This window comes from Aquila chrysaetos, chromosome 18 (genome assembly GCF_900496995.4).
Source record: "Aquila chrysaetos chrysaetos chromosome 18, bAquChr1.4, whole genome shotgun sequence".
Classification (NCBI taxonomy): Eukaryota; Metazoa; Chordata; class Aves; order Accipitriformes; family Accipitridae; genus Aquila; species Aquila chrysaetos.
Genome location: NC_044021.1, coordinates 15,016,329 through 15,041,942, shown reverse-complemented (window position 1 = coordinate 15,041,942; position 25,614 = coordinate 15,016,329). Strand labels below are relative to the sequence as shown.

The following is a 25,614-nucleotide window of genomic DNA, read 5'->3' as shown; positions in this document are numbered from 1 at the left end:
TGTTGCAGTGTTCCTCAACACAACTTAGCGCTGTGAAATAGCCCTGGCACGATATTTTGGAGGTTTAAAGAACTGGCTACCCTGGCAGCAGGCTGTGGCGTGCCAGTTAACCTCAGTGCCCAGCACATTCCCAGGAATGTTTAGTTTACTAGTATAAATGCAGCCTAAGGGATTCAGAAACTAGTAACACTCCGAGCCCCCTGAGCAAGTAGGAGAATGCGTCTTCTGTCATGTGGTAATAAGGTACCTTCCCCTTACCAAAGCTCTAATATTTCCAAGTTTTTACTTTGGATTGCATGATTGAATTTTTTTTCACTATTTCATAAAGCAGATGAGAAACTTACCATGTAAATCTCTTCTACCAAGCAATGTAAAAATCTAATGCAATATTAACCTATGAAAGAATATTTTACCAATTTACTTTTTAAGCCAAAAATCATTTTTGCTTTTATTTACACTGCTGTTCTGCATAATTCTAGACATCTGCATTTAATAAACGTTATAAAAAGATTTTAAAAAATAGTTTCGTATTGACTTAGAGCAGTCTGAGATAGTACCCTTGTAAGTATTGGCACTTCTGGCAAAATTTAAGAGTTGATTTTGTCTTCTGTCCAAGTTTTTCAAGGAGTGAGTCAGTCTTTCACATGTTATTACTGATATAATAGCTTTGCTGAAATGACATGCTTTTGTTCAGAACTAAACAAGGGTACCAACATGTTTCAAGATAGAATCTAGAAATATTGTATAACACATTCTCCTTGAATCGCTATTGGTATTGCGTTTTGTTGTCATTACCTTTGGACAATCATTTTATTCAGAAGGAAGATGCTTATTTTCTTTTATCCTCTGGAAGACCAGTTATCTTGACATAAACTTTTTGATTTACCAGAGGTATTCACTGAAAACTGCTTGGCAGAAAAAATGTGTTCCAAAAAGTGTGCAAAAATGAGAGCTCCAGAAAGTCTCTTCAGAATTATTACTTGTTACTGGAAGATCTTCAGGAAAAAATAGCCTACTTTTCCCCCGAGTTCTCAGTCAACTTATTCCTCATTGATTTGCATCAAACTAGTAAGGAGATCCAGTCTTTGGCAGCCAAAGAGGGCTTTGGCAAGCTTTCCAACTGTAGCACCTTTGGAGCCTTCCCTCATTACCCACTTAAGCAGCATTTGGTAAACTTTTTCTTTTAGTCCATCTCGCTCATAGTCGTGATCAATTTCATCAATCTCAGGATCACAGAAGCCCAGTTTACGAGCACAGTGCTTCCACTGTTTAGCCAACTTTTCTCTCACTAGATTTAGATGTTTCTCAGTCAGGACAGTAGTATTGTCTGCAAAAAGAAAAAAAAGTATAAGAAAATGGCATTGTTTAACATTTCTTCTGCTCCTTTCGCTATCTCACCTGTCCGGCCCCAACTATTTGTCGGTAATATCTGGAGACAGAATTTTAGTGATACAATCAGAAGTGGGTTTCATGGAGGCAGTATTACCCAATGACAGCAGGAAAGAAACTCCCACTCAGAACACATGTATTCACAGGTCAGTTGCTGGACTTGCTTTTTGATCTGAGGCTATCATAGTTTGTCACCTAAACCAGCAAAATTGAAAAGCTCCTTCCTAGAGTTCTTATATAGCTGACTGAGGTCTGTATGATACGTTTTATATTCAGGGACACTATTAATTTTTTTACTCAGGAATACACAAGGATAGTTTAATTCAGTATTGACCAACGACAATAAATTAAACTTCAAAATCTTCCAATTTCTACCCAAATGAAGTGGTTGTGGCCTCAAGCCTGTCGGTATTCAAGAAGCATTTGGACAATGCTCTTAGATACACAGTTTAACTTTTAGGTTTCCCTGTGTAGTGTCAGGCACTGGACTCCATGATCTTCATCGGTTCCTTTCAACTCAGGATATTCTAGGATTTAAACTGTAAGTCAGGTGAGGACCACCAATTCTAACCTTGCTTCTACCAATTTGAGTGTTGTTATTCCTCTTGTTCATGATGCATATACATCTACTTGTACCTGGTGTCTCATAAAAGGTAATGAAACTACAGGACAAATTAGGTACACAGTATTACAGAACGGTATTAGCACAAGGGTACTTGTTTCATGAGCTCTTAAGTATGTAGTAGAAAAGGATCCAAACAGTTATTTCTCAAATATCAGAGGGAGAAAGCTGTACTGCTTTTATACGTTCCAAACCAAATGATTCTCAGATAAATATACGGGGAGAATACATCAAAACCAGGGAGATGTTACTCTTACCAAATATACCCATTGCTTCATAATGCCTATAAATTGCTTCTGTAGCAACAGGAAAAGTGCTGATATGTTGATTGTGCTCTTCAATCTTCATGTGATTGTAGGATCCAATTTGAATTCCAGAACTGTTACTTATGTTGTACTTGATTGAATCTTCTGTATAAGGGAATTTAATACAATTTTATAAACAACCGCATATGGTTCAAAATGTCAAGAAGTAACATAAGGAGGTGGTAAGGAGGAAGAAGGTTCTGCTAATAAGGGAAGTGATTAAATGTTTTTATTGCATTTGATGTAGAAATGGCCATTTACTGGCAACTGTGGGCATATTTTAATTATGCAATGTAACATAAATGTACTTTAGTGAAAGCCCATCCTATTCTACTCTGTGACAAAGTGCCATAACCAAGCCTTACATGCTGGTAGTTACTAGACTGTAAATAATGTTCCCTGCTCTTTAGGAAAGCGTAGTAGCAGCCTTGCTTTTTGTTGCCTAACAGCTTCAGTAAGTCAGTCTTCACTTGAAAGCGCTTTTTGTTTAAATCTTAAAGCCTTACTTCTGCCTCTCGGCTTTACTTTTCATAGATGTAAGCTCAGGTTTACAGTTACAGCTTCAGAGTTCTGTGAGACTATAGAAAAACATTTCTAGTTGCTCAGAAGGTTTCTATACACCATGTTATACTATGCTGTCTTGATGGCACCTCTGTTTCATAATGTATTTCATCCCCGCTATCTAGGCATATGTTCTTCGTGGTGCACTACTTGCTCAGTGTTTGTTTCAACGACATTTCTCTCTTCTTTTTTTTCTTTTCTTTTTTTCTTTTTTCAAAATTTTTATTTTTTCCCCTGTTCTGTACTTCTGGTTCTAAGGCAAGACTAGAATGTTTTCTGAGATACCTTACCTTACCCAGCACAGCTAAGTTGTGTGCACCTCTGGGAGCTTGCATCTGTGGCTTACTTGTACGTGATTAGTTAAACAACTAATTTGGTGTCTTCTGCTTACAGTCATCTAACTTCCACACATAACATGAAACTAAGTGGCAATTCTAGTCATGTTAGGTGACACCAGCTTTCTATTCTCTTGACAATGTTTTCTGAACTCTGTTTGGATATTCACCCATTAAATGTTTTAACTCTAGTTTAAATGGATAATATCACAATCTGGGTCTAAAATTGAAGTACTGATACAGAGCTTGGTCTATCATTTTAAGTATTTAATCACCTAAAATGATGGTTAGATGCACAAACATCCTTGTTACACACTCAATTGCAATGTGAAGTGTGGAAATCTGTGGTCACATAAGAAAATCTCACTAAATGCATTTAATATTTGTTAACCTGAAACTGCTAGTCAGAAATACCTATATGTATGCATGATTAGTTTCTTGAAGTTGCACAAAAGGAATGTGTTTTAGCATGTCTCAAAATATTATGATTCCTGGATCTTTTTTGAGGTGAAGGACTCACGAAATATATTCATATTTTAGCTAAAAAAATGAAGAAATCTCATGTTTGCTATTTTCTTATCTGGTAACAAAATGAATCTAGCACAAGATATGAAAACATGTACAAATGCTCTGTCAATATTAACAGTAAAAGTTACTGTGCTTATAAATCTCCTTTCCCAAGCCTCTACACTTTGCTTGCTTGTCATGTTTGGGTAATCATCTAATGACTCTAAGGGGCATATAGTCAAGAAGACAGAAGCCTGCTGCTTCAAATTTTCTTTGTAAGTGTAAACCACTTACAAACTGGAAAAGCCTTGAAAGGGTTAATTAAAGAGTTCAGGGTGCCCCAAGCAACACAACTTGAAAGGAACATATGTTAACAACTCTTGAAAGACAGGACAGAATTTCATGGGTTTGAGACAGCTGAACTGCAGAGACCTGTGCCCCAAGGAAGGCTGATCAGCACAAAGCTTGCAGCTAGAGATTTGTATTAAAAACCCAGAGCAAGAAAGGACAGGTGTCCCAAATGCACGTGTGGTTCAGGAGTTGGGTAGAGTCACAGCAACCTGATGTTTAATCTAAGAAAACGACTGGTTTAGGTGTACAGGAGATCTTACAATGCCTTCATGTTTTTAAAAGTTCTTTTACACGGAAGGTGTCCTTGATCCATCAAATACACATTTAACAGTGTGTACAGGTCCTGCTAGAGACAGGAATTAGTTTTAAATACTGGTACTGATAACTTCAGCTATGGTTAGAGGTATTAAGCAATAACACAAATTATTTCAAGATCCTGAAGCTTTTTGCTTTACTGATCAGGATGGAATGCATAGCCTGTTGGCTACCAGGGCAGATGAAGACTACCGCACTTACCTGTGCTTACTCTGGGTGCAGTAGGATAATATGTAAAAGTTGCCTTTGTGAAAGAGGTGGAATCCTTGTTACCTGAATAAAGAGGGAAAACAAAAAAACGTCAAAAGCATTATGTAAATAAAAAAGCAAATGTATGTAAAAATGACTGCCATATTTGTAACAGTATGAGTACATAGTTCATGCTTTTAAATACAAAGAGATGAGAAGCTTTTTAATAGGATTGTATCTCCTTAAATAACTCTAGTTAAAGCAATGACCTTATCATGGTTTTGTTCAATGACTAATAGCCTTAACCATCCTTGGATCCTAGCAAGGGCAATGGGCTTCCACGTGGGTATATGGATACCTGGGTAGTAGATGGCAGTGCAGGATCACAGCATAGTTATGGACTGAGCTGCCTCATATCAGGTATTCAAACTGAAAAATATCAAACTCCCAAGCATGTTGCTACTGCTTACTGCTGAGACTGATCGTGGTTTGTATTAGCACACTGGTTGTGACCAACTCTAGCAAAGGCATGGGACACCACTGCATCTTCTGCTGGTGGCAGTAATGTCTGGCAGAGATGTAACTTCCAGCCCAGGGCAGTAATCGATTTGGATGCCCACAGATGAGCTCTGCAGCTCATGATGGGGTAGTAAGAGTGACTGGGTTACAGTCACACAGTAAGTCAATGGAAGAGCTGCAATGCTGCAGCTCTTCTGCTTCGTAGTCTGACATCTGCCACACTATGGCATGCAGCCTCCCTATAATAACTGTTTTCTTCTTCCAAACAGAAGACTTGACTTTATTAGTGATGTTGACAGTTCTAATCCCTGCCTTCTGACATGACAGCTCTCAGATTCATTTCAGTAAATAAACTCACACAAACAACTAATCACAGCCTCTGCATAAATAATTTAACAGAGTAACACCTTTGTGGCATTCTGCCTGTAAACAGGTAGGCATCCTTGATCTTCTCGTGAGACAATCTGGAAAGGAATGCCATGCTAAAAATATCCAGTGTTTAGTAGGAGCAGGCTAATGTATCTCATGCTACCTCTAGTTCCTGAAAATTACATCCTATAGGCCACTAGTTACCATTTATTTATACTTTTTGCCAATGCTTAGTGTTCTCTTCCTTCTTTGGCTCCATACCTTCCTACTCCACAGCTCACCAGCAAATGTTGACAGAAGCTCCCCATCAGCACCCAGCTCTCTGGAGAAACCATTTATGAGCTTTAGCTTCTTGCTGGCTCCCTGAGCTCAGAATTCTCTTACCTTGCTGCAAATCAAGTTAAAAATACCTATCTATTTTCTGAAATGCTACAAATGTTGTTTCTGCACAAGAAGAACCTATGGTATGAATGTTAAATTTTTGGGAGTCAAAAGTTTTCCATTGCTTTCCTAGAATGATTGGTAGCAGCTCTTAGTTTTGGTAGCTGCTGTAGCAGTATCTGCTGTCTGCTATTACTTGGTAGCTGAAGAGTTAGGCATTGGGTCTAATGCTCCTCTATTATACTGATGCTTTAGAGATGGTTCACTTGAAGTTAACAGCCTGAAATCAGTGAAAGCAGCATAATGAAGTCAAAACTAGAGCATTTTAGTGACGTGAATTAACTTCAAGTACATGAAGAGAACTTCATGAAATAAATTCGCCTTTGTTGTATCACAGACCAACTGTTAACAATAAGCAGGTGGTTGTTACATAAACTACAAAACATTCTTGGCCACTTCATTTTTAGAGAACAAGTGTGTCTTCAGAAACATAGGTGTTGGGGGAGGAGGAATCTCACCTGTATCTGTGTCTGCATTCTTTGGATACCAGTTTACGTTGGTCTGTGACTGCAAGTTTGGGCCAGATTCAGGCACAGGAGGTTTACTTAGGCTAAAGGTATTGGCTGAACACAATCCATAGAGACCCTCTGTGTTTCCCGTTAGAAGACTGTTATGGCTTGGCCCATAACAAATATCTACATTTCCCTGTTTCGGTGGTGTTGCAGCTGGCTGTGGCCAAAAATATGGATTAGTGTTTGATCCTGTTTTTTCAGCTCTTGGATACAGTTCACTCCATTGAGGAGTAGGAGATAGCTTTGCAAATGGATCGTGGGAAACTCTTCGTCTCCTTTCTTCCTCTCTCATTTCAGGGGTATATACTACAGGTGGAACTGCTTTATCCATCCAGCCCCCAAATACATGGTAGTTGTATTCACGCTGAAGTTTTCTTTCTAGATGATCAGCAGATGTAAATGAGGTCTCACAGCTCTCAACAGGCTGGTTCTCAGGGGAGGCAGCAAACAGGGCTTCGTTAACATGACTGGTCATGGGACCTTGAGAGCTATGTAGAGAATTAGGCTGATCTGAAAGGGAGGAAAATTAATATGTGAAATACATCCAAATGCAAGTATATAACTTGTTGCGATGAGACTAGAATCTATTAATCTACCTTTAATATTATGGTAATATATAAAAGGTGAATATATAACATTACTTCCAGCATAAGCTGTGTTTTATTTTATAGAGTGCCTTTACGGAGAAGTATTACAGATTTTTATCTAGGAAGTACAAGCTTGTTTAAGCTATCAGTGTCAAAATTTCACTTAGTCCAGTGGTGTCAGAATTCACTGCATACTCTGCTTATATTGACATAAAGTTCTCAACCACTGAAACAAACAGTTCCTGGAGGTATTTGTAGGGTCTGATTTAATACTGTGTCTCCACTGGCATTAACTGGTGTTTAATAATTGCAAAATTGGAGTGTAACAGGCTGAAAACAACACCACTGTAATAGGTGTTACTTCATACAGCACAAATACTTTGTCATTAAAGTCACGTTTGCAAATGATTATGTAAAATATCCCATCTGGTATTTCATGATGAATCCTTTTTGTCTAGTTTATTCTTCATAGTCCCAAAGAATACACTTTTACAAGTAACAACTACCAGATAAAATGGTCTGTGTTATCTACATCTTTCAAACTAATACTATCAAAGGACACTCTACTTCAGTCTTGAACTAGATTGAGTTATGACCTGGATCATCCTGCAGCATTCCAAGACTAAACAAGAATGTAAAAATCTGCCTGTAACTACTTGTTCTTGTGTTTTTAAGGGTAGGACTACAGAGGCTTTCTTAAAAAGTTCTGAAAGCTTCATAGCTGTCTAGAAAACATTGTACATTGCCCAAAGCAAGGGACTCTGACAGACCACTGTAAAATTGGAATAAAGCACAGGTATCTGCTTCTGTTTAGCTCAGATAATGCCAGTGAACTGTGGTGGGGGTTTTGGTTTTTTTTGGGGGGAGGGGGTTGGGTTTTTTTTCTTTTTTCTTTTTTAAAATTTTTTTCCAAATGACCTGAATTCAGTCCATATTAGGCAGGACCAATACTGGTTCCTTTTGATGGCTGTGTATTAGTACACCTTCAATCTGACTCACTCTGCTGCTTTTGTTACTGCTACTAGAGAGGGAGTGGGATGAATAAGCTAATACAGAAACAACCTTATCAAAAGTGACAGCTGTTAGCAATTCAGTATTAGCACAAACTATATGGCATCCATTCTTCAGGGCAAGCTTGAGATGTATGAATAGATCCTGTGGGGTATCTTTCACTACCACTGACTGAGTAATGCCAATTGACTGGAGAAAAAAAAACCTGACTTTGACTGACAGGCTGTCAAGATGGTATCTTTCTGCAGTGTAGATTCCCAATAAAGCCTTCTGTACTTAATACACAAGAGCATCTGTAATCAGCTGCAGTCATATGTGATTATTTCTGCTAGGGAAATGCAATTATTTAAAAATACAGCAGCGGGGCTGCCCTATTAAGTCCATCAGTTCTACTGAAGAACAGTTATGGCAAACGTAGCTTTGGGGAAGATTTATTAGTTGTGTGTTACAGTTTAACATTATTCATTTAATAATATCTTTCAAATGGTGTGAGCAAACTTAGCAGGATTTTATTTCTACAGAATTTGATATTGTTGCTTGTAAATCGGTGTTGCAAATATGATCCTATATCCTTTGCCATTAAAAAACTTTGGAAAAAGGATTCCAGATACACTACTACAAAACTGTAATTATATCATCACATATTAGTGAGACAGCTCTATAAAACCATGAAACTCATCCAAGTTTTGATAGAAAAGAGGAAGGGAGAGAAAATTCATCTACTGGTGCTCCTCAGATAGATTCCATAGAAAGCAAGATCATAAACAAAGGAATATGTTATAATTATGCATCCTGGCTGTATTCAGAGCATTCATAAGAAAGGCTGTAGTGGAAAAAGGAATGTCTTCATGAAATTAAGGCCTACAGACCAAGCAGTTGGCATGACTAAAAGGATGGGAAGAAAGATCAAGTATGAAAAGTAATTATCAAAGTGACTATTGAAAAATCTAATGTGAAACAAAATTTTCAGCATGGGAGAGGAAAACAGAAGAGTGTAAAATGAAACGGATTCAAACTGTGGATTGGGGAAAACTAAGTAATTAAGTATGACTTTTGGGAGCCTGGGAGCAAATTTAATCTTTTCAGTGGTTATAATTCTCTCTGAAGCACTGAATAATTGAGTCTTTTCATAACCCCTGAACGGTACGATTACTTACTTTGTACATGGTTACTTACATGGTTACTTTGTACATGGTTAAGTACAAGATTACTTACTTTATCTTTGGCAGAATACACAGAATAATGATGTGCTAGTAAGTGACTTACCTACTTGACCATTACTGGTATCTTCTGCTACAGCATCTATTTGAAGGGATTGCATACTATTCAGCAGTTCGTTTGACTCGGGCCACATTTTCTGCACATAAGAAAGAACAAATGATCAAGTTACAGGCAAAAGCTTATTCCTGTAGAACAGGAAATAGCACAGCTTCACAGTGAAGTGACCTGGATGAACAGATTCCGTGAATCTGTGGGAAGAGATCCCATACTCTTACAGAGAGCACAGCTTGACAGAAAATACCCATTGTTTTGCTACAGATGGGCAAAATCTTTTCTTCAATGACGGGAGGAAGGACTGCAATGCAACTGCAGTGTATAGTACTCTGACTTGGCCAAACAATACCGTTGCCTATGTGAGTATGAGCTTGTATTGGCTTTGTGTGGCAAGGTTTTGGTAGCGGGGGGGGGTTACAGGGGTGGATTCTGTAAGAAGCTGCTGGAAGCTTCCCCTGTGTTCGAGAGAGAGCCAATATCAGCCGGCTCTAAGACGGACCCGCTGCTGGCCAAGGCCGAGCGAATCAGCGATAGTGGTAACGCCTCTGTGATAACATTTTTAAGAAGGAAAAAAAAGTTGGGACAGAGAGAAAACAGCAGCCGGAGAGAGGAGTGAGAACATGTAAGAGAAACAACCCTGCGGACACCAAGGTCAGTGAAGGAGGAGGAGGAGGTGCTCCAGGCACCGGAGCAGAGATTCCCCTGCGGCCCATGGTGAAGACCATGGTGAGGCAGGCTGTCCCCCTGCAGTTCATGGAGGTCCACGGTGGAGCAGATCTCCACCTGCAGCCCGGGGAGGACCCCACGCCAGAGCAGGCGGGTTCCTGAAGGAGGCTGTGACCCCGTGGGAACCCCGTGCTGGAGCAGGCTCCTGGCAGGACCTGCGGATCTGTGGAGAAAGGAGCCCACAGAGCAGGTTTTCTGGCAGGATTTGTGACCCCGTGGGGGACCCACGCTGGAGCAGTGTGCTCCTGAAGGACTGCACACCATGGAAAGGACCCATGCTGGAGCAATCTCGGTGAGAGGATGCTGCTGAGGTAAAGGTGGCAAACATGCATCCTGTTTTGTGGATCTATATTTAGTAAGTATATTCATCAACGGGGAAGAGGTGAGGAAGAAGATTTACATTCAGGTATGGCCACATTGACTTTTTATGAAGAGTATTAGGAACAAGGAGTTCAGAGCAAATCTTCAGAAAGATGCAGTACAATTTCCTTTCTGTAAACCCTCATCCTCACTTCACTAGAGTGAAGGCAAAATCCATTCCTGTTCTATTCTTTTGATGCTCCCATTATTCAGACTTCACTGGAAGTAAAAATTTTTTTTACCTGGAAAAATTATTTCTCAATTTCCCCCAGTGCTTTTTACTTGTAAAATAATTTCTAAAAGTAGGGTGGGTTTTGTGTTTTTTTTTTTTTTTTTTTTTTTTAAATTAAATCAAAGAAGTACTTTCACGGACTAAAAATCAACAACTACTATCTCTTCCCCCAAAAATCTACTTCCTTTCAAAAGCAACAGATGACATTCCAAAGTGCATGACAACCTTAGGTCCTTAGATTTCACTTGAGTAACTGAACTGCTTGAGCAGGGGGGTTGGACCAGATGACCTCTAGAGGTCCCTTCCAACCTCAACCATTCTGTGATTCTGTGGTCCTTTTAGTTAGGAGGCTGTGGACTCTGCTTCCACGGTTGCTAGTGGGGTGGTTTGAGAGGTGTATTTGCAGAGAGCTAATGTGTCTAGTCTAACTGGCCATGATCCTGATTTGGGGCTGCTATCATAAACTAGATATATATACTTCACCTTGTGAGTTAGCTTGGTCAAATCAGTCCAGGAAATTTGTTTACCAGTTTGATTTTGCAAAACTCTATTGCTTTTTTGAACAGTCACTGGTGCTTCACAAACATCACATGTTCTCTAAACCAGAAACTTTCATTTCCACAATTGTAGACTTGGTGACAGAAGGAAGCACTTTGTGAAACCATTCATTTACAGTTTTCTTTAAAGGAAGTTGTTTTTCTTTTCTCAGTTAAAATAACTGTGTATGTACTCTTCTGAGCCTCATTTCACTGCAAAGATTAAACCCCTAATGCCAGGAGTTCTCACCGATAGCTGTCAGTACTACTGAAGTGAGTAAATTGATAAAATCTGTGATAAAAAGGTTCCATAATCATCCCAATTGTTCAAGAACTTCTCATTCTCTTATTTTCAGTCAGGAAATCATTCTTTTTATCATAACTTATAAACCTACAGCCAGAAAACTAAGAGAAACCAATTTGGATACTCAAGAAAAACATCTGATTTCAAATTTTCCCTGTTATTACTGCCATATAGCTTCCTGGTCTCAAGCAGGCTGGGACTCATTAGACACTGCCTGAAGGCAGGACAGAAATTACCAAGAATTTAGAGGTGTGGTTTTGGTGTGGTTTTTTTTTTTTTTTTTTACACTTACTCTAAATCAGATTCTGCCACTTTTTAATCTCTAGGAATAACATTTTATTTCATGAGTGAGACAATGGATATATGAGGAGCTTTTGCAAAGTATTATCATAGAATCAGAGTGTTACTCAGGTGGGACCTTGGGGGACCTCAGGCCCACCTCCTACTCAAAACAGGGTCACCTATGAGATCAGAGTTGGTAGTTCAGAGCTTTGTGCAGTTGGGTGTTGAAAACCTCCAATGATGGTGACTAGACAACCTCCTTAGGTAACCTGCTCCACTGCTCAGCTGTCTTCACGGGGAGAAATTTTTTCTCTTACACCCAGTTTGAATCTCTCTTGTTTCAGCTTATGTCTACTGTCTCTTGTCCTCCTACCATGCACTGCTCTGAAGAGCTTGACTGTTATCTTCTCAATAAACTCCTCATAGGTAGGGCAGGCTGCTATTTATGTGCCCCCAAAGCCATCATGTGTCTGGGCTGAAATAACCCCAGTCCCTCAGCCCCACCTCATATGGCAGGACTAACAAGCACTGAGCAGATCTGCTTGATCTGCTGCCTGTGACACTGCTGGTACAGCCCGGGATGCTGCTGGCATTCCTGGCTGCCAGGCAGGCTGTGGCTGGTACCCAGGTCGCTGCTCACCAGCACCCTGAGGTCCTTCTCAGCAGTGCTGCTCCCCAGCCAGGCTGCCCCCAGTTGGCACTCAAGTCAGGGGTTGTTCCAGGTGCAGCACATTGCATTTGTCCTTTCTGAATTTCAAAAGGTTTCTGTCACACCATTCCTTCAGCCTGCAGTGGGCAGCCTTGCCCTTGTGACTGTATTAACTGGTGGTCCTAGTTTGGTGTCACCTGCATGCCTTATGAGAGTATGTTCCATCACTTCCCTAACGTCACTGATAAAGGAGTAAACCAGGGAAGGTCCCAGTATATTAGAGCCCTGCACTACTGCAGTTGTTACTGGCCTCCAGGTGAAGTAGGACCCACTAAGTGCAACCCTCTGAGACTCACCATTCAACCTGTTCTCATCTGCCCATCCAGACAGTAACATCTGAACTTAGATACAAGAACATTTTGGGAGACAGTGTTGAAAATCCTCCTAAAGTTGAGGTAAATGACATGCACTGCTCTCCCCTCATTCACAAATCCAGCCATTTTATCATACAAGGAAATCAGGTTGGTCAAGCATGATCAGTCTCAAAGGGGCAGAATCTGGCCATAACTGAGGTTGGGGAGAGGGGTGGGGAACTGACAATTTAAAATGCTTAGTAAGTTACTCACTTTTAACTCCTTCAGATCATCTTCAATATTTTTTCCTAGATTTTGATAGTAAAATGGCTTGTATCTTCGACTAATTTCTGCAAAAAGAACAGAACTAAGTGAAAGTGGTTTCCAATGGAATATAGAAGTGATTTATACTGTCAACAATTTTGATGGATAAGGATTGAATAAAGACTTGTATAAAGTCAGAAACAGGAAAATTATACATACATTTGGAATCTGTTCACGCGACTCATTTAGCCTTAATATAGTAACAAGAACAGTCAAAGGCTAGTTGCATTGTTCATGGAAGGCTGATCTGGGACAGCTTTTGAAACTAGTTTGGGTAGGGTATTTTCTCAGTCAGACCCAAGATATACTATGTCACTTGATGTTAGCTTTTCTGTAAATTTCAGCAGGAAGATTATAGTGTGCTGAAGAAAAATTATCAGCAGGTCTAAGTGTCTTGGCTCCACCCACTCACTAGTATTTCTCAGATTTGTAAATGTTGGACCAGATCCCATTTTTAGTCAGAGTACAGGGAGCATGCTTTACTGGGCATGTGAATTGATATTTCTATTTTCAAAGCAAAAATTTATTTTAAGAGTAAAACACTCAAGTTTGTTTTGCTTCGTTACAGACTATTGATGCACATGTAACAAGAATCGCAAAGCAATGCCTTACCTGCAAAGGTTGGCCGTTTCTCTGACTCTTGCTCCCAGCATTGTTTCATTAAGTCAATAATTTCCACTGGACATTTATCAGTGATCTCCTTTATGTCTGGTCTGTTTCCATTCATGATGCCAAAGCAAATCTGGGCTTCATTTATACAATCTGAAAAATAAAATTTCCTATCAGATCTTGATCACGGGTTTTGCTACCTTTCTGTAGGTAAAAGAAATAGTGAAGCAGCTCCCTGTGTGTTTGTGGATGTGTAAAAGAAGATTTCAAAGAAAGATGACTGATTTACAGCTATAAATATCTCACACTAGTGAATTTTAATTCACTGCCCTAACTTCCATGGATTAGAGATTTATTTTAAGATTAACATTTACTTTTACATATAAGATGTGCCCAGTGTGAGTAAGGGTGACATCTAGCTCTCTAGAATCTGAATCTCAGTTATGCTCTGCACTGGGTATGAACACAAAGATGGCCACACAGGCAATAGTTAGCTATTTAGTTAGCAAAAAATCCATTCAAAATGATAAACACGTTACTCTGGAATTCCACAGTCTGCTCCTATTGTTCTACATGACCACACTACTGCATGTTGAGAAATTAGTACCACACAGCTGAGAAGCTGTAACTGGCTATATGACCATTCCTGTTACAAGAAAAACCACATGTAACCAGCCCACCTCAGGAAATAGTATACATCAAAGCTTCCATCCTGGCATGCCCAAGATTTGTTTAACTTCTGCCACTGAGTGCAGGTTTATGCCCACACTGTGTATGCAAATAGTTTGGGCTCACATCTACCTTTCAATTCAGATATTCCTGTCCATGCTTAGAAGTCAGGAATGATGCAACTAATGCCTCTCACTGGCCATGAGGTGCTGAACAGCTGCTATTCTTGGGCATACCTGATTTAATCTACTAATCTTAATTTTATAACTTTAAATGCTTAATATTTGTAACAGCGTCCTTTTGGAAGTAACTTACGTTCATATGGCTCTTTGTTAGCAAAAATTGCCCAGATCACTATGCCGAAGCTGTAAACATCTGATTTCTCCACAGGTTTTACATTAACACAGCGTAAATGCTCTGGGGCCATATAGAAAAGAGTCCCAGCATTGTTCTGGCAAGTGCTCTTGATTTGTTTCTGTCGGACAGTCTCTTCTTGGGTCAGCCGGCTCCAGTTCTTAAAGGAGGCAACACCGAGATCTGCAATCTGAAAAATGAGACACATCAGAGCTAGTGCTTCGATGAAGAGGAGATAAATAAGTATTTCATGCAGTGCTCAATTTTTTAATGAATAGCTGTTAATAACTTACCTAAAAATGAAACACTGCAAAAAATGCAACTACAAGAAAGGAAAACAAACTACTTGCCGTTTGATGGGTGGGTTTTTTTTCCCCAAATAAATTATCACTGTCAACTGAGAACTATTAGGCTGAACGTTCATTATTAACTTAACCCCAATTGGAACAATCACCCAATGTAAGGAAAAAGTTTGGTTTTGCTCATATTGACAATCACATTCAAGAGCTGCTTGCAGTGCTCATGGCAGAACAGAAGACCCATATGAGAACAAGCTAAGATTCAAATCCAGAAGTAATCTATGAGATGGGCAGATATCCCTCTTCCCTTACTGCCCTTTGCATTTAGATTCCATTTAACTCAAGTTCCTTATATGTTCCTACAGAAAGGGGGAGGAAGAGGATCTAAAGTGATGTGATGTGTATGGCAAAGAGACATAGAAAAGGATAGCATGGGACAAGTTAAAGCAGGGATACCTGGGTACTGTGTGCTTTGACAAGGTGATGTTACCGAAACCTTGGGGTGCAGTTTTACAGCTAGACTAATGGCTGATGGTGATGAAAGTAATCCTTCCCTCCTTTCCCCACAGCCCTCTGTTATGTGCTACCTCTGCTCCTCCTGTTCCAGCACTGACACTTACCTGACACCGGGAAGACCTAGTGCAAGGCACTCAAATGGCTTGCCTAATCAAGTGCACCACAACAGAAGGGTAGCACTGCCAACAAGGCAAATTGTAATCTGCTGGTTTGGCTGCTTAAATCAGGGCAGGGTGGTCAGATTAGCATCAGTGCTAACACAAGGGAACAGGAGATCAGCAGGAGAGGAAAAATGGAAGAAAATAGGACTGTCTCTGTTGGCCACAGGCAGCTGTCAAACTGAGTTGTGTAACCCAATCACTTCAGATAAAACTGAGGTGACACCTTGCCTTACTTATAACTTGCTTTTCTTTTCTTTCTTGTTGGCTCTAACTAGCTTATTGTTCCTCTTGAGTTTCTGAAGCTTTGGGCTAAATTTAGAGGTCATGTATTCAGAGGAAGAGGAAAATGTAAGTGATATTCTGCTGAGGAAGCAGGAGTCCAAGTTCAGGTCTACAAGTGAGAGGTTTAATGTGATAGAGGAAGACATGATATAAATCTTCCTACATTTGCAGTTACCTAGAACAACTATTTCCCTTTATAAATATTGGCAAGGTTAGACACATTCAAGCAGATAGATCATACAACAGCTGCCTTAAATTATACTTTTAATCAAGCTGCTTAAGGAAGTCTGATCTGATTCTGAATTTGATCCTGGGTTGCAGTTCAGTTTGTCATGCAGTGTGATGATAGCCTAGTTTGGTCCTGTCCATATAAGCAAGCTGAAACCCCCAAAACCATCCAATTTACACTTTAAGCAGATCAGGATTTTTTTTTTTTTTTTTTTGCAAAAAAAAATGTAGTTTATACCTCTTCTCTGCAAGCTGCTCATATTCCACTAGGACTTGCTACTATATTAACCTTGTCAAAAAACTTCTCACTAATTTACTTGTGAGAAATACCAAATGACAAAGCTCTCTTCACAGGAATTTATTCTGTAGTTTCAACTGTAATGGGGTGGTTATTTCAGCAACTCACCTTGACCAGAGACAGGATGTTTGATGAGGACTGCTGCAAATTCTACTCAGGTTTATTCAGGAGTAGACTCTATATCTATGTGTCTTGATTCAAAATCCCACTAAAGTTAATAGAAGGGCTTTGGAACAGGCTTATAAACCATTCTTTGAAGTAGTCTCCTGCTGCTTTTTTTGTAGCTGCTGGCTGTCATTTAAAAATTATGACTAAGGGAAAAAAGAGGGAGACAAAAGAGGAAAAGATGATAGGCAAAAGAAGGAAAGGAATAAAAAGGGGGAGGTAAAGGCAAGAGGAGAAATTACAGCAATAAAGGACAAAAGGCATGATCCATAAGGCATTCTATTTTGTTTCAATCTCTATGTGTTAAGGTTTGTTTTTTCTTTCTGTTTTGTTATTTGTAGTTCATTAATTCTCAACAATATTATTATTTTTTTTTTTTTTTACAGTTGGAGGAAGATTATGCAAATCTCAGGCTCAGAGATTGTATAGGCCACCATACTTCAGTGATCCACTGCTAACACTCTTGGCAATAGCTCGCTACACTACAAAGGAGTTCATCTACCAATCAGGAATACTAACCAATACAGCTGAACTGGGTTCTTCAACCCAAATCACTAGCCTTCTCCATTTACGTTGTTCTAACAAGTACCTTAATGTGGAAGTCTGTGTCCACAAGGATGTTTTCTGGTTTTAGGTCTTTGTGTACGAAACCTTGCTCATGCAGATAAAGCATTCCTTCTGTGATCTCCAGCACGAAACGCCCTTTCACTGACAAAGGCAGTGAGAGCTAAAACGAAGAACAAGAAATACCATCTATTAAAAAATGCTACTACAACCATCAAATTAAAAAACAATCTTTAAAAAAAAAGTTTCTTTCTCAGTCCCAAGAATACCTCTGCTCAAGCCATAATAAAAAAGAACTAAGGTCCTTCTTGGATCTAAATTTTTACATTAAAGTAATTCTAGAGTCACTCCGTATTTACAAAAGCATTCTTCTTTAGCAAATTCTCCACTTATCTCTAGAAACAGTCCTGTAAGTTTGAACCTCTAACTGTGGTCTGCTCCTCTGATGCACAGGAAAGCCATAGCTGTCCTCTGCTGTCTCTAGAGTAGGCAGGGCTGCCGCTGGCTCTTTAATACAGGAAGGAGAATGAGAAACTAAAGACTCCATTCTTTGGAGATTGCAGTAACATCCTGTCCCTTTCAAGCATCTTACCAACCCTAAGGAGCGGCGAGGGATGAAGCAATTCACTGCTCACCTTCTGTAGCACTTTCATCATGTTCCCCCGGTCCACATACTCCATCACAAGTGAGTAGTTTCCGTCTTCCAAAATTATACCTAGTAGTTTTACCACACGGTCATGCTGCAGTCTGCGCATAATCCTGCCTTCTTCAAGGAGGGAAGCATTATATCTGTAAAACAGAAATTACGCTGAACTTAGGTGCCAGGCTAGAAAGAACATAGGGATGAAAATGCTGTTGATTCATAATGAAAACAATGGCCAAACACGTCAACATCCCTAGAGCCACTGTAAGATGAACTATACCTTCAGCTGGTTTTGAATTGATACAGCTTTGTTCATGCCAGGTTATATTCTCTAAGTCTCAAATGCCTTGCACAGAGACTGTCTGCTCAGCCTGATTTTAAGGTCTGCTTTTCAGAAAGTGCATAAGCATTCTTCTTGTAGCTGCACTGCTGGTTGTGTATGTCCAAATGCCTGAACTGGGGTGGGATCAGGACAGGGCAGGGCTGGAAGAGTCTTCGGACAAGGAGGATCGAGACACATTCCACTGCCTCTTGTACAGGAAACCACACAGGTCTCTTTTCCAAAGGGCTGGTATTCAAATTCAAAATGGATTTATTACAGGGGAACCATCCACATACTGGATGGTGATAACATGTACTAATGATTACGGGTTTAGGATGAATTCAAAGCCTAACTCTTTACCTGGGCCTCAGTACAACCCATCAATAGTCACAGGTACACAGCTGGGAGCTTGCTAAGGGTGTTAGAGAAGGATGGTACCCGTTATATTAAATAGTCTTCTTTTTACCATTGCTCCTGCTCTAGTCATCAGGCTAAAGAATATAAGAAATTCTTGAGACTATGTTGCTTGCTAATGCTTTCCTACCCTGTGACTTAACATGAAACTGCTCTCTCCCTCTGTGTTCCTCTAGTACTAGAGAAGAAAGTGGCTGTTTTGTTTGCATTAGGCTCAGCTGTAAATTTGCTTAAGACTTTTGGTTTAAGACTTTAAGGAATAACAAGCTTATGAGCCTGTGTAGTGAGAAAGTAAAAACACAAACCAGACAGGCTTGTCCATTTTAACTGTGTTCATCCCAAACTGTCAGTGCAGTTCGCAAACTACTAGAATCTCTTAATTTGTTTTTCACTGGCAAAATAAAAACTCAGTTAATTTATTTATTATAACCCAAACTAGAAGAACATGGGGTTTTGTCTCTCTCTAGTGGATGACTCACGGAAGACTTTCAGGATCATTACGGCTCTGAGGTAGCAGAGCTGCAATGTGACCTGAATCCACTGAAATCAACAGCTACTTCAATCCTTGAATTAAAACAGCGGGCTCGGCTCACTCTGCTTTTTCTCAAGGGAGAGAGGGTTACATTCTTGGCATTATACGTGTGAGATTGGAGTCCTACTGATAGCTCATGTGTCGTTAGTTCCTAGTGGACATCCATGGTTGGACAATTGTATTGAAAATTGATCTGCAAGCTTGAAAATATCACGTGCCCACTGAGTTCCTGCATTTTCTTAAGTGTGCAAGAGTGCCCTTGATTCTTAACAATCCACAGTGTGCTCGCCTTACAACAGAAAACAGGAACTTCACTGGAACAATGAGCTAAAACTAAAAAAGTTGGCTCATGAGGGAAAAAAGGAAAATTTGCAGGACAGCTGCTAGTATTGTCTTAGAGTATTTTCCCCACATACAGTATCTCCAGAATCCAAAGATCTGAAATTATTACACTTAATTTAGATTTATCTCCATTGAGTTTAGAGGATTCCTTAGACTAACAGAAAGATAAAAATCAGAACTAAGGTCTGTAACTTACTCAGTGCGCTGGGGTCCTGTATACACTTTTTTTAATACTACATATCCATGTTTCTTGTGAAAGCATAAAGAAATTGTTCCAAATCCTCCAGCGTCTAATGGTTTTTTTTCAAGCAAATCCTGGGTGTTCATGTGGATGTCTTCCAGAGACATGTTTGCAGTCTTTGCAGCTTAGCAATTAAAACAAAATCAAGTACCCTAGTGCTTCTGGACCTGTAGTATAAAGGAGGAAAAAGAAGTGTCATTATCAAGCATGTAGCTGTTCCACTAAATAAGCATGTACGCAAGGAGTGGGACACAAGCATATACTCTTGTGACCCTTATAAACAAAGGGCCTCAGTTTGATACCAAAGATGCTGTGGTTCTCACAGGATCAGACCTAAAGGTCACAATGATTTATCTTGTCAACCCATTACAGTTACATTAAGTAGATGTAAACCCATTTCTTCACCTGAGGATCTCACAGTACTGTTCATAAATAGTTTTTATTCATATAATATGCAGCAGATTGGTACTGTCCCTACAATTCACATGTGCAAAACTGAAACCCAGAAAAATCATGGCCACAGTCCCAAAGGCAGGTAGTGCCTAATGATTCTGATAGATATCTCATTTTCTAAATTGCCTGAACATGGGCCTCAGGTGCCCAGATACTTATATAACTCTAAGCTACCTTTTAAGCATCTTTGCAAATCCAGCTGTAAAGGGTTTGCTTGAAGCTTAAAACAAACAAACAAACAAAAGGTTTCTCTGGAGAGTGAAACAAAGAACCCAGCTTCTGTGGGAAACTTATTTTCACAGCTGTCTGAATTTAAGGAGACAAGTGCTAGGAAGGACTGCGGTGGGGATATAAGGCAACTTCTCCCCTGCCTCTCAAAAAGAAGAGGAACAAAGAAATTGTGAAGGTTTGCAGTATCTCCTAAGTGCACCAAGAAAAAAAGAGAGCTTGGGGGAGCCTATGAAATGGGTAGATAAGTAAATCTCAGCAGATGCCAGAATAATTTTAAGTCTTTGATAAAGCTGTGGTGCTTTCTTGCCTAACGTGTCTCTCTGGAGGTGAAACCTTAAAAGAAGGCTAGACAGCCGGTACCTTTGGCACATGCCAACAAGTTGCATTGCTAGCACAGGTGCAAGCCACAAGCTTTCTTTTTTCCCCTCACTGAACTTTTACCTTAAGCACCTTACATGAGGTAAGGAAAGAGTTTGCTCAGAAAAGACAAAGTCCAAGAGTCTAGCAGGGCTGTTCAGTTTCCATTCCTCTTGGGTGACTACAACACACAGAGCTGGGAGAAAGGCACCATTTCAAAGGGCCACTATCAGCAACAGTAGATTGGCTCATTCAGGCAATTAAGAGCTCTAAATAGTGCAGCAAGGGGATTCACAAATTTTTCAGACTAACAAGTGACTGCTAACTACTGTGCACCTGTATCATCAAATCTCTAATTGAAAAGATTGCTTAATGTTGTTATGAACATCAGCTGCAGCCTAATTACCACAGCCTCTTTCTGGGGCCTGGGGAATAAGGAGGTTGAGAAAGTGTCTGTAGAAGGTAGGTCTCTGAGGGAAAAGAGATGTTTATGTTCAGGTTTGGAAGTTGTCTGGTCAGTTCAATACTGACAAGCCAAAATAGAGAAGAGTAAACTTAATTTAAAAAAAAAAAAAAAAAAAAAAGGTTGTGCCTGTAGAAGAGAGAAAGCAAGAGCTTCCTCTTCCAAGTGTATATATACTCTATGGGCTGTTGTTGTATAGACAGGGAACATCCTCTCTACAGCTGGAGCAATGTGCTCTCTTCAGAGTTTTTGTCTTTGGCTTTCCTGGATTTGAAAGGATGCAGATTTTGTTTTGCTGGAGTACTAGCCTGTGTTATGAGAACAGGACTGAGGATATCACTGCATTCGTTTAGTAAAAAGGTAAGCTCTGCTATGCCTAATAATTATTAGGGGAGAGGAGACTGTTGTTGTGTTTTGTTTGTTGTTAGTTTTGGGTTTTTTTCTTTAAATTCCTTTACAGTTAATCAAATAGCTGAGTAACAAATGACTCACAGCAGTGCCAGGAACAGCCACTTTTACTCTCATAGGTGAGCGCTCGTCTCCCTGGAAGTTTCTGGTGATGGTTCTCTGGCTTTCTGGGGGTGGTGCTACTGACTGTTGTGTAGATGGGGTGGGTGTCACAGGTACAAAGGCTGGAATTTAGTCATGAGACTTTAATGTGGCATGAACTAATATCTTGCTTCTTTATCCGGGGTCTCCCTTTCAGGAATTGTTTCAAAGTCATATATCTATGGTAATTTTTCCACGCTAGCAGTGATTATGCACCTTAGTTATTCTTGTAAGAATTGCACGTGCTCTTCTTGTGAAGGCAAATTAGATGTGTATTTTTGAATGCTGAATCTCTAAAGCTGCATTAATACTATTGATAGCTTGGGGATGCCATTCAATACCATATAACTTGACAAAAAAACAGCTCTGCCTCAAACTGCAACAATATAGGACCTTGTTCCTATTTACATTGCTAATACCTGTTCCTACCATGCAGCATGTAATCACCGTAACCAGAAGGCTTGGAAATTCAGAAGTAATAACTTCTGAAATCATAAGACATCTGTTGAAATGAGTTGGACAACACTCAACAGAGGCAGTTTTCCCATAAGATGGGAGGGAACCCTCCTCCTTGGGCATGCTCTATTATTAGGATGCTACTACTTTTTGTTGTTGTTATTAAGTAGTGAGGTATTCCGAGTAGAAGCTCTTTGATCTTAAGACTTACTTCAAACCCAAAGTTTTTTTGTAGGAAGGAAAGCAATCTCTAGCCAGGTTTTTAAGCAAAGACTACATATTTCAGTATAATATTTAACACGAGGTTATTGGCTGATGTTACCTGGAAATGTCAGATGATACAGAAATCAAGGGGAGAAGCTCAAAGGCTCAAGTTCATTCCAAGCTTACTGCTTTTTACTGAGATACATGGTGATTCACATGTATTCTCAGTACCTATGATACATCAGTGCAGACATCACATATCTGTGGTTAAGAGAACAGAAATTTTGTAGTTTGGTTTAGCCTAACCTTACAGAAGCTACATGTACTTCTAGGGGTTAACTCGTGTTCTGTGAGGCAGCCCTCATCTGTATACTTGAGTGATTATAAAGCAGGTTTTTTTTAATATACTATTCTGACCATCTGTATTAGGGTGGGTTCATATTTCACAAGTGCCAACATGTATTATGAAAACTTTGAACACTGGTTGGTAGAAGAGAGGGATTTTTGCCCAGTAATATGTTTGGGTTTTCTTTAGAGAGAGACAAAACTGTAATAAGTGCATTTGTGGCATTTTTCTTTTTAACACCAGTTATGTGCTCCCCTCTAACACCCAAAGGGCACATAAACTCCCAAGAATCGTGACCCGGTCATGAGGTCATACTGGGCCTGGTCACGACTCAAAAGCAGTTTGCTCTCTTCTAATAATATATTACTGATCTGATGTAGATCTTGTGTAGCCTGCGCAGTTAGGGAGGATTGCTGAGTGCATTAGCACGGTAATATGAAAAAAGTTCACACGGTAATAGCAGCCCTTTTGGCCTAATGATGCTCTCAGGGCACAAGTTCTTGAGAGGTGTTACAGGAATAATTGGAGAAAGTGAAGAAGCCTGCAAGCACCAGAACTTGTGGCCATGTAGTTATCAGCCAGGAACAGAAGGGAATAACAGACAGGAACCAAAGCTGCTATCACCAATACAGGTAACAGGAGATAAATGGAAGGGTCCCTGCAGCTGAAGACAAAAATACTGCATGCGTGGAAGATGTTTCAAAAGCTGTCAGCACATCTCAACTCTGTTGCTGTAACTCTCATAACCCACTCTGTCTAAACCTTTCCCTTTGGCTAAGGGTTTTCAGCTGTTGCATTTTTTCACTGAGGAATGACTTCCCCCCCCCCCCCCCCTTCTGGAGGTAGCAAAGAAAATACCTCTGCTAGATCAGCAGCAGGTTGCAGAAGGGATCCTGTCGGAACGTGAGGGAGAGCCAACACAAGGGAAGCAAAAGTGTTCATGAAACACGAGTTTTCGTAGCTCTAGAACAGAGGGATGGTGGAATGCACTGCAAGATTCGGCAGGACCAGAGCAGAGGGAGGGTGGAAAGGGGAGAGGAGGGCCTCTGCGCAGTGGCTTGCACCGGTACAACTGTGTCACAGTCGGTTCGGTTTTAACACAGAAGCGGTCACAAAAACGTGTATTCTTGTACGGGAATTAGGACAGCCTGCCTCGGCAGAGGCACCTCGTACTGCCGCGGCTGCCGGAGGAAGGCGCCAGCCGGTGCCGGGCCCTCCCGGTCAGGCCGAGCTCGGCCCCCGCAACCCAGCTGGCAGCCGCGGTGCCCCGGGCGGGGAGCGCCAAATGCACCCGCTCGCCGGCGCCTCGGCAGGAGGCGCGGGCCCGCAAGTCCTAACGAGAGGTCTTCTCTGGCCTAGTTCCTCGTTGGCCGACTTGACATGTCGTCCTCCTCCTCCTCCTCCTGCCGGCGGCTTCCTGCCGCCGATGCCGCCGCCCCTCGCACGCACCGCTCCCCGCCGTGCCGCTTCCCGTCGCGGTGCCCCGGGGGTTCCTCCGTGGCCGGGCAACCCTTCCCAGCGCCACCGCCGGCAGGCGGGGTGGGTTAGGGGGATACGCCGCAACCCCGCCGGCCCACCTCGTCCCGGGGCCCGTCATCCCGCCGGCCCGGCCCCGGCAGCCCCCCGGGACCCGGAACCCGCAGCGGCGGCAACTTCGCAACACGGTGGGCGGCGCGGGTCCCCCCCCCCCCCCCCCGCCGCCCCCCTACTCCCGGCCCGCGGTGCCTTACCGTGGCTGCGGGCCGCTCTTCGCCCTCCTGCCGCCTCCCTCGGGAGGGCCCGGCGGCGTCCGGGTGCGCCCTCACCGGCCCCGCGGCGGCGGCGGGAGGAGGGCCCGGCCCAACCCGCCGCCGCGCCTGCTCGGAAGCAGAGGAGGCGGCTCGGGCTCGCCCGAGGGCGCCGCGGAGGTGCTGCCGCTCCCGGGGCTGCAAAGCGGACGGGTCTGTGCGACGAAAGGCACGCCCGCTGCCGGGAAGAAGGGTGCGAGCCGTGCCTGCCCAGGCACCCGGCGCCTCCCAGCATCGCTGCCTCTCGCCGCCGACGCCGGGAAGGGGTCAGCTCCCAGCGCCCACCCGCCGGCGTGAGCCTGGTGCAGACCGTCTATGAATGGTGCAAACCTGGCCACGTTACCGACACCGACAGCAGCTGGGAGTTTGATGCCTGGTGGAAATGCGTTTCTTTGTTGTGGTTTTGGTGCCGAAGAGGCAGCTTTTCGTTCAGGAAGGGTGGAGGCAGGAGTTTCTCCTCTTTGTCAACAGTCTTGGGGACCGCTGCAAAAATACGTAACCTAAAAGGACCACCATGAACCATCTAGTCCATCCTCTTGCGGAGGTCAGGTGTGTCTAGGGCATCTCTGACAGATTTTATGTAGTTTGTTATTGTCCTAACAGCAAAGAAGATGCCATAACTAACACATTCTATTATTTTCATTAGGAAAACTGTTCTCATATAGAAATAGTGTCTAATACAGCTTCTTTACATAAGACTGACCCCTTTGCCTTTCCTCCGGTGAAACAATGGCGATGATGAGTGTCTACCCTCTTTGCCATGACCCTTCCCATTCTGGGGAACTGTTGCGTTCCCCACGGTGCTTTGCGGATGCTGTGGAGTTCACGGCTCAGTACTACCAGGCGCTACCAGAACAGCAGCAGCAGATCCGTGTGGGAGGATAAGAGCAGCCCACAGCTCGTGTTTAAGGGAGGGAGCCTTTCGAAAGCTGGAGGGCAAGCTTGGTAGTGATGAGAGAACAAAAGTGGTCTAGGAACCTGGTCCTCTTTCCTGGTGGAAGCTGAGGCCCCAGGCTGCCCTAGATCTGGAAGAAGCACAATGGCCACAGACGGTTTGATTTAATTCTGTGCTAGG

The 25,614-nt window shown here is 41.7% G+C and overlaps 2 protein-coding genes across 3 annotated transcripts; one reads left to right on the top strand and one right to left on the bottom strand.

Moving 5' to 3' along the window:
* Positions 1–416: 416 nt before the first annotated feature.
* On the bottom strand, positions 417–24,602 carry RIPK1 (receptor interacting serine/threonine kinase 1). 2 transcript variants are annotated; one of them, XM_030042071.2, is made up of 12 exons: positions 24,483–24,602; positions 19,649–19,860; positions 17,835–17,988; positions 17,225–17,362; positions 14,648–14,876; positions 13,667–13,816; positions 13,004–13,080; positions 9,280–9,370; positions 6,362–6,925; positions 4,587–4,658; positions 2,269–2,421; positions 417–1,327 (listed from the first exon to the last, which is right to left on the bottom strand). In XM_030042071.2, the coding sequence occupies exons 2-12, from the start codon at positions 19,798–19,800 to the stop codon at positions 1,041–1,043; spliced, it is 2,067 nt and encodes a 688-aa protein (XP_029897931.1). In that variant the 5' UTR covers positions 19,801–19,860; positions 24,483–24,602; the 3' UTR covers positions 417–1,040. The 2 variants fall into 2 exon arrangements, with proteins under 2 accessions (XP_029897931.1, XP_029897932.1); XM_030042072.2 differs by lacking the exon at positions 24,483–24,602 and adding an exon at positions 23,611–23,725.
* LOC121232434 (translation initiation factor IF-2-like) lies at positions 23,666–24,862 on the top strand. The gene is made up of 2 exons (XM_041118368.1): positions 23,666–23,760; positions 24,483–24,862. The coding sequence occupies exons 1-2, from the start codon at positions 23,737–23,739 to the stop codon at positions 24,834–24,836; spliced, it is 378 nt and encodes a 125-aa protein (XP_040974302.1). The 5' UTR covers positions 23,666–23,736; the 3' UTR covers positions 24,837–24,862.
* Positions 24,863–25,614: the final 752 nt, after the last annotated feature.

What these genes read in the sequence shown, in the direction of transcription:
- RIPK1 (XM_030042071.2), bottom strand. Translation starts at nt 19,800, where the DNA reads ATGTCTCTGGAAGACATCCACATGAACACCCAGGATTTGCTTGAAAAA. An exon ending in ACAGGACCCCAGCGCACTGA is followed by an intron (nt 17,989 to 19,648) that starts GTAAGTTACAGA and finishes TCTGTTTTACAG; the next exon opens with ATATAATGCTTCCCTCCTTG. An exon ending in GAATGCAGACACAGATACAG is followed by an intron (nt 4,659 to 6,361) that starts GTGAGATTCCTC and finishes CTCTTTATTCAG; the next exon opens with GTAACAAGGATTCCACCTCT.
- LOC121232434 (XM_041118368.1), top strand. Translation starts at nt 23,737, where the DNA reads ATGCACTGCAAGATTCGGCAGGAC. An exon ending in ACTGCAAGATTCGGCAGGAC is followed by an intron (nt 23,761 to 24,482) that starts CAGAGCAGAGGG and finishes GCGGTGCCTTAC; the next exon opens with CGTGGCTGCGGGCCGCTCTT.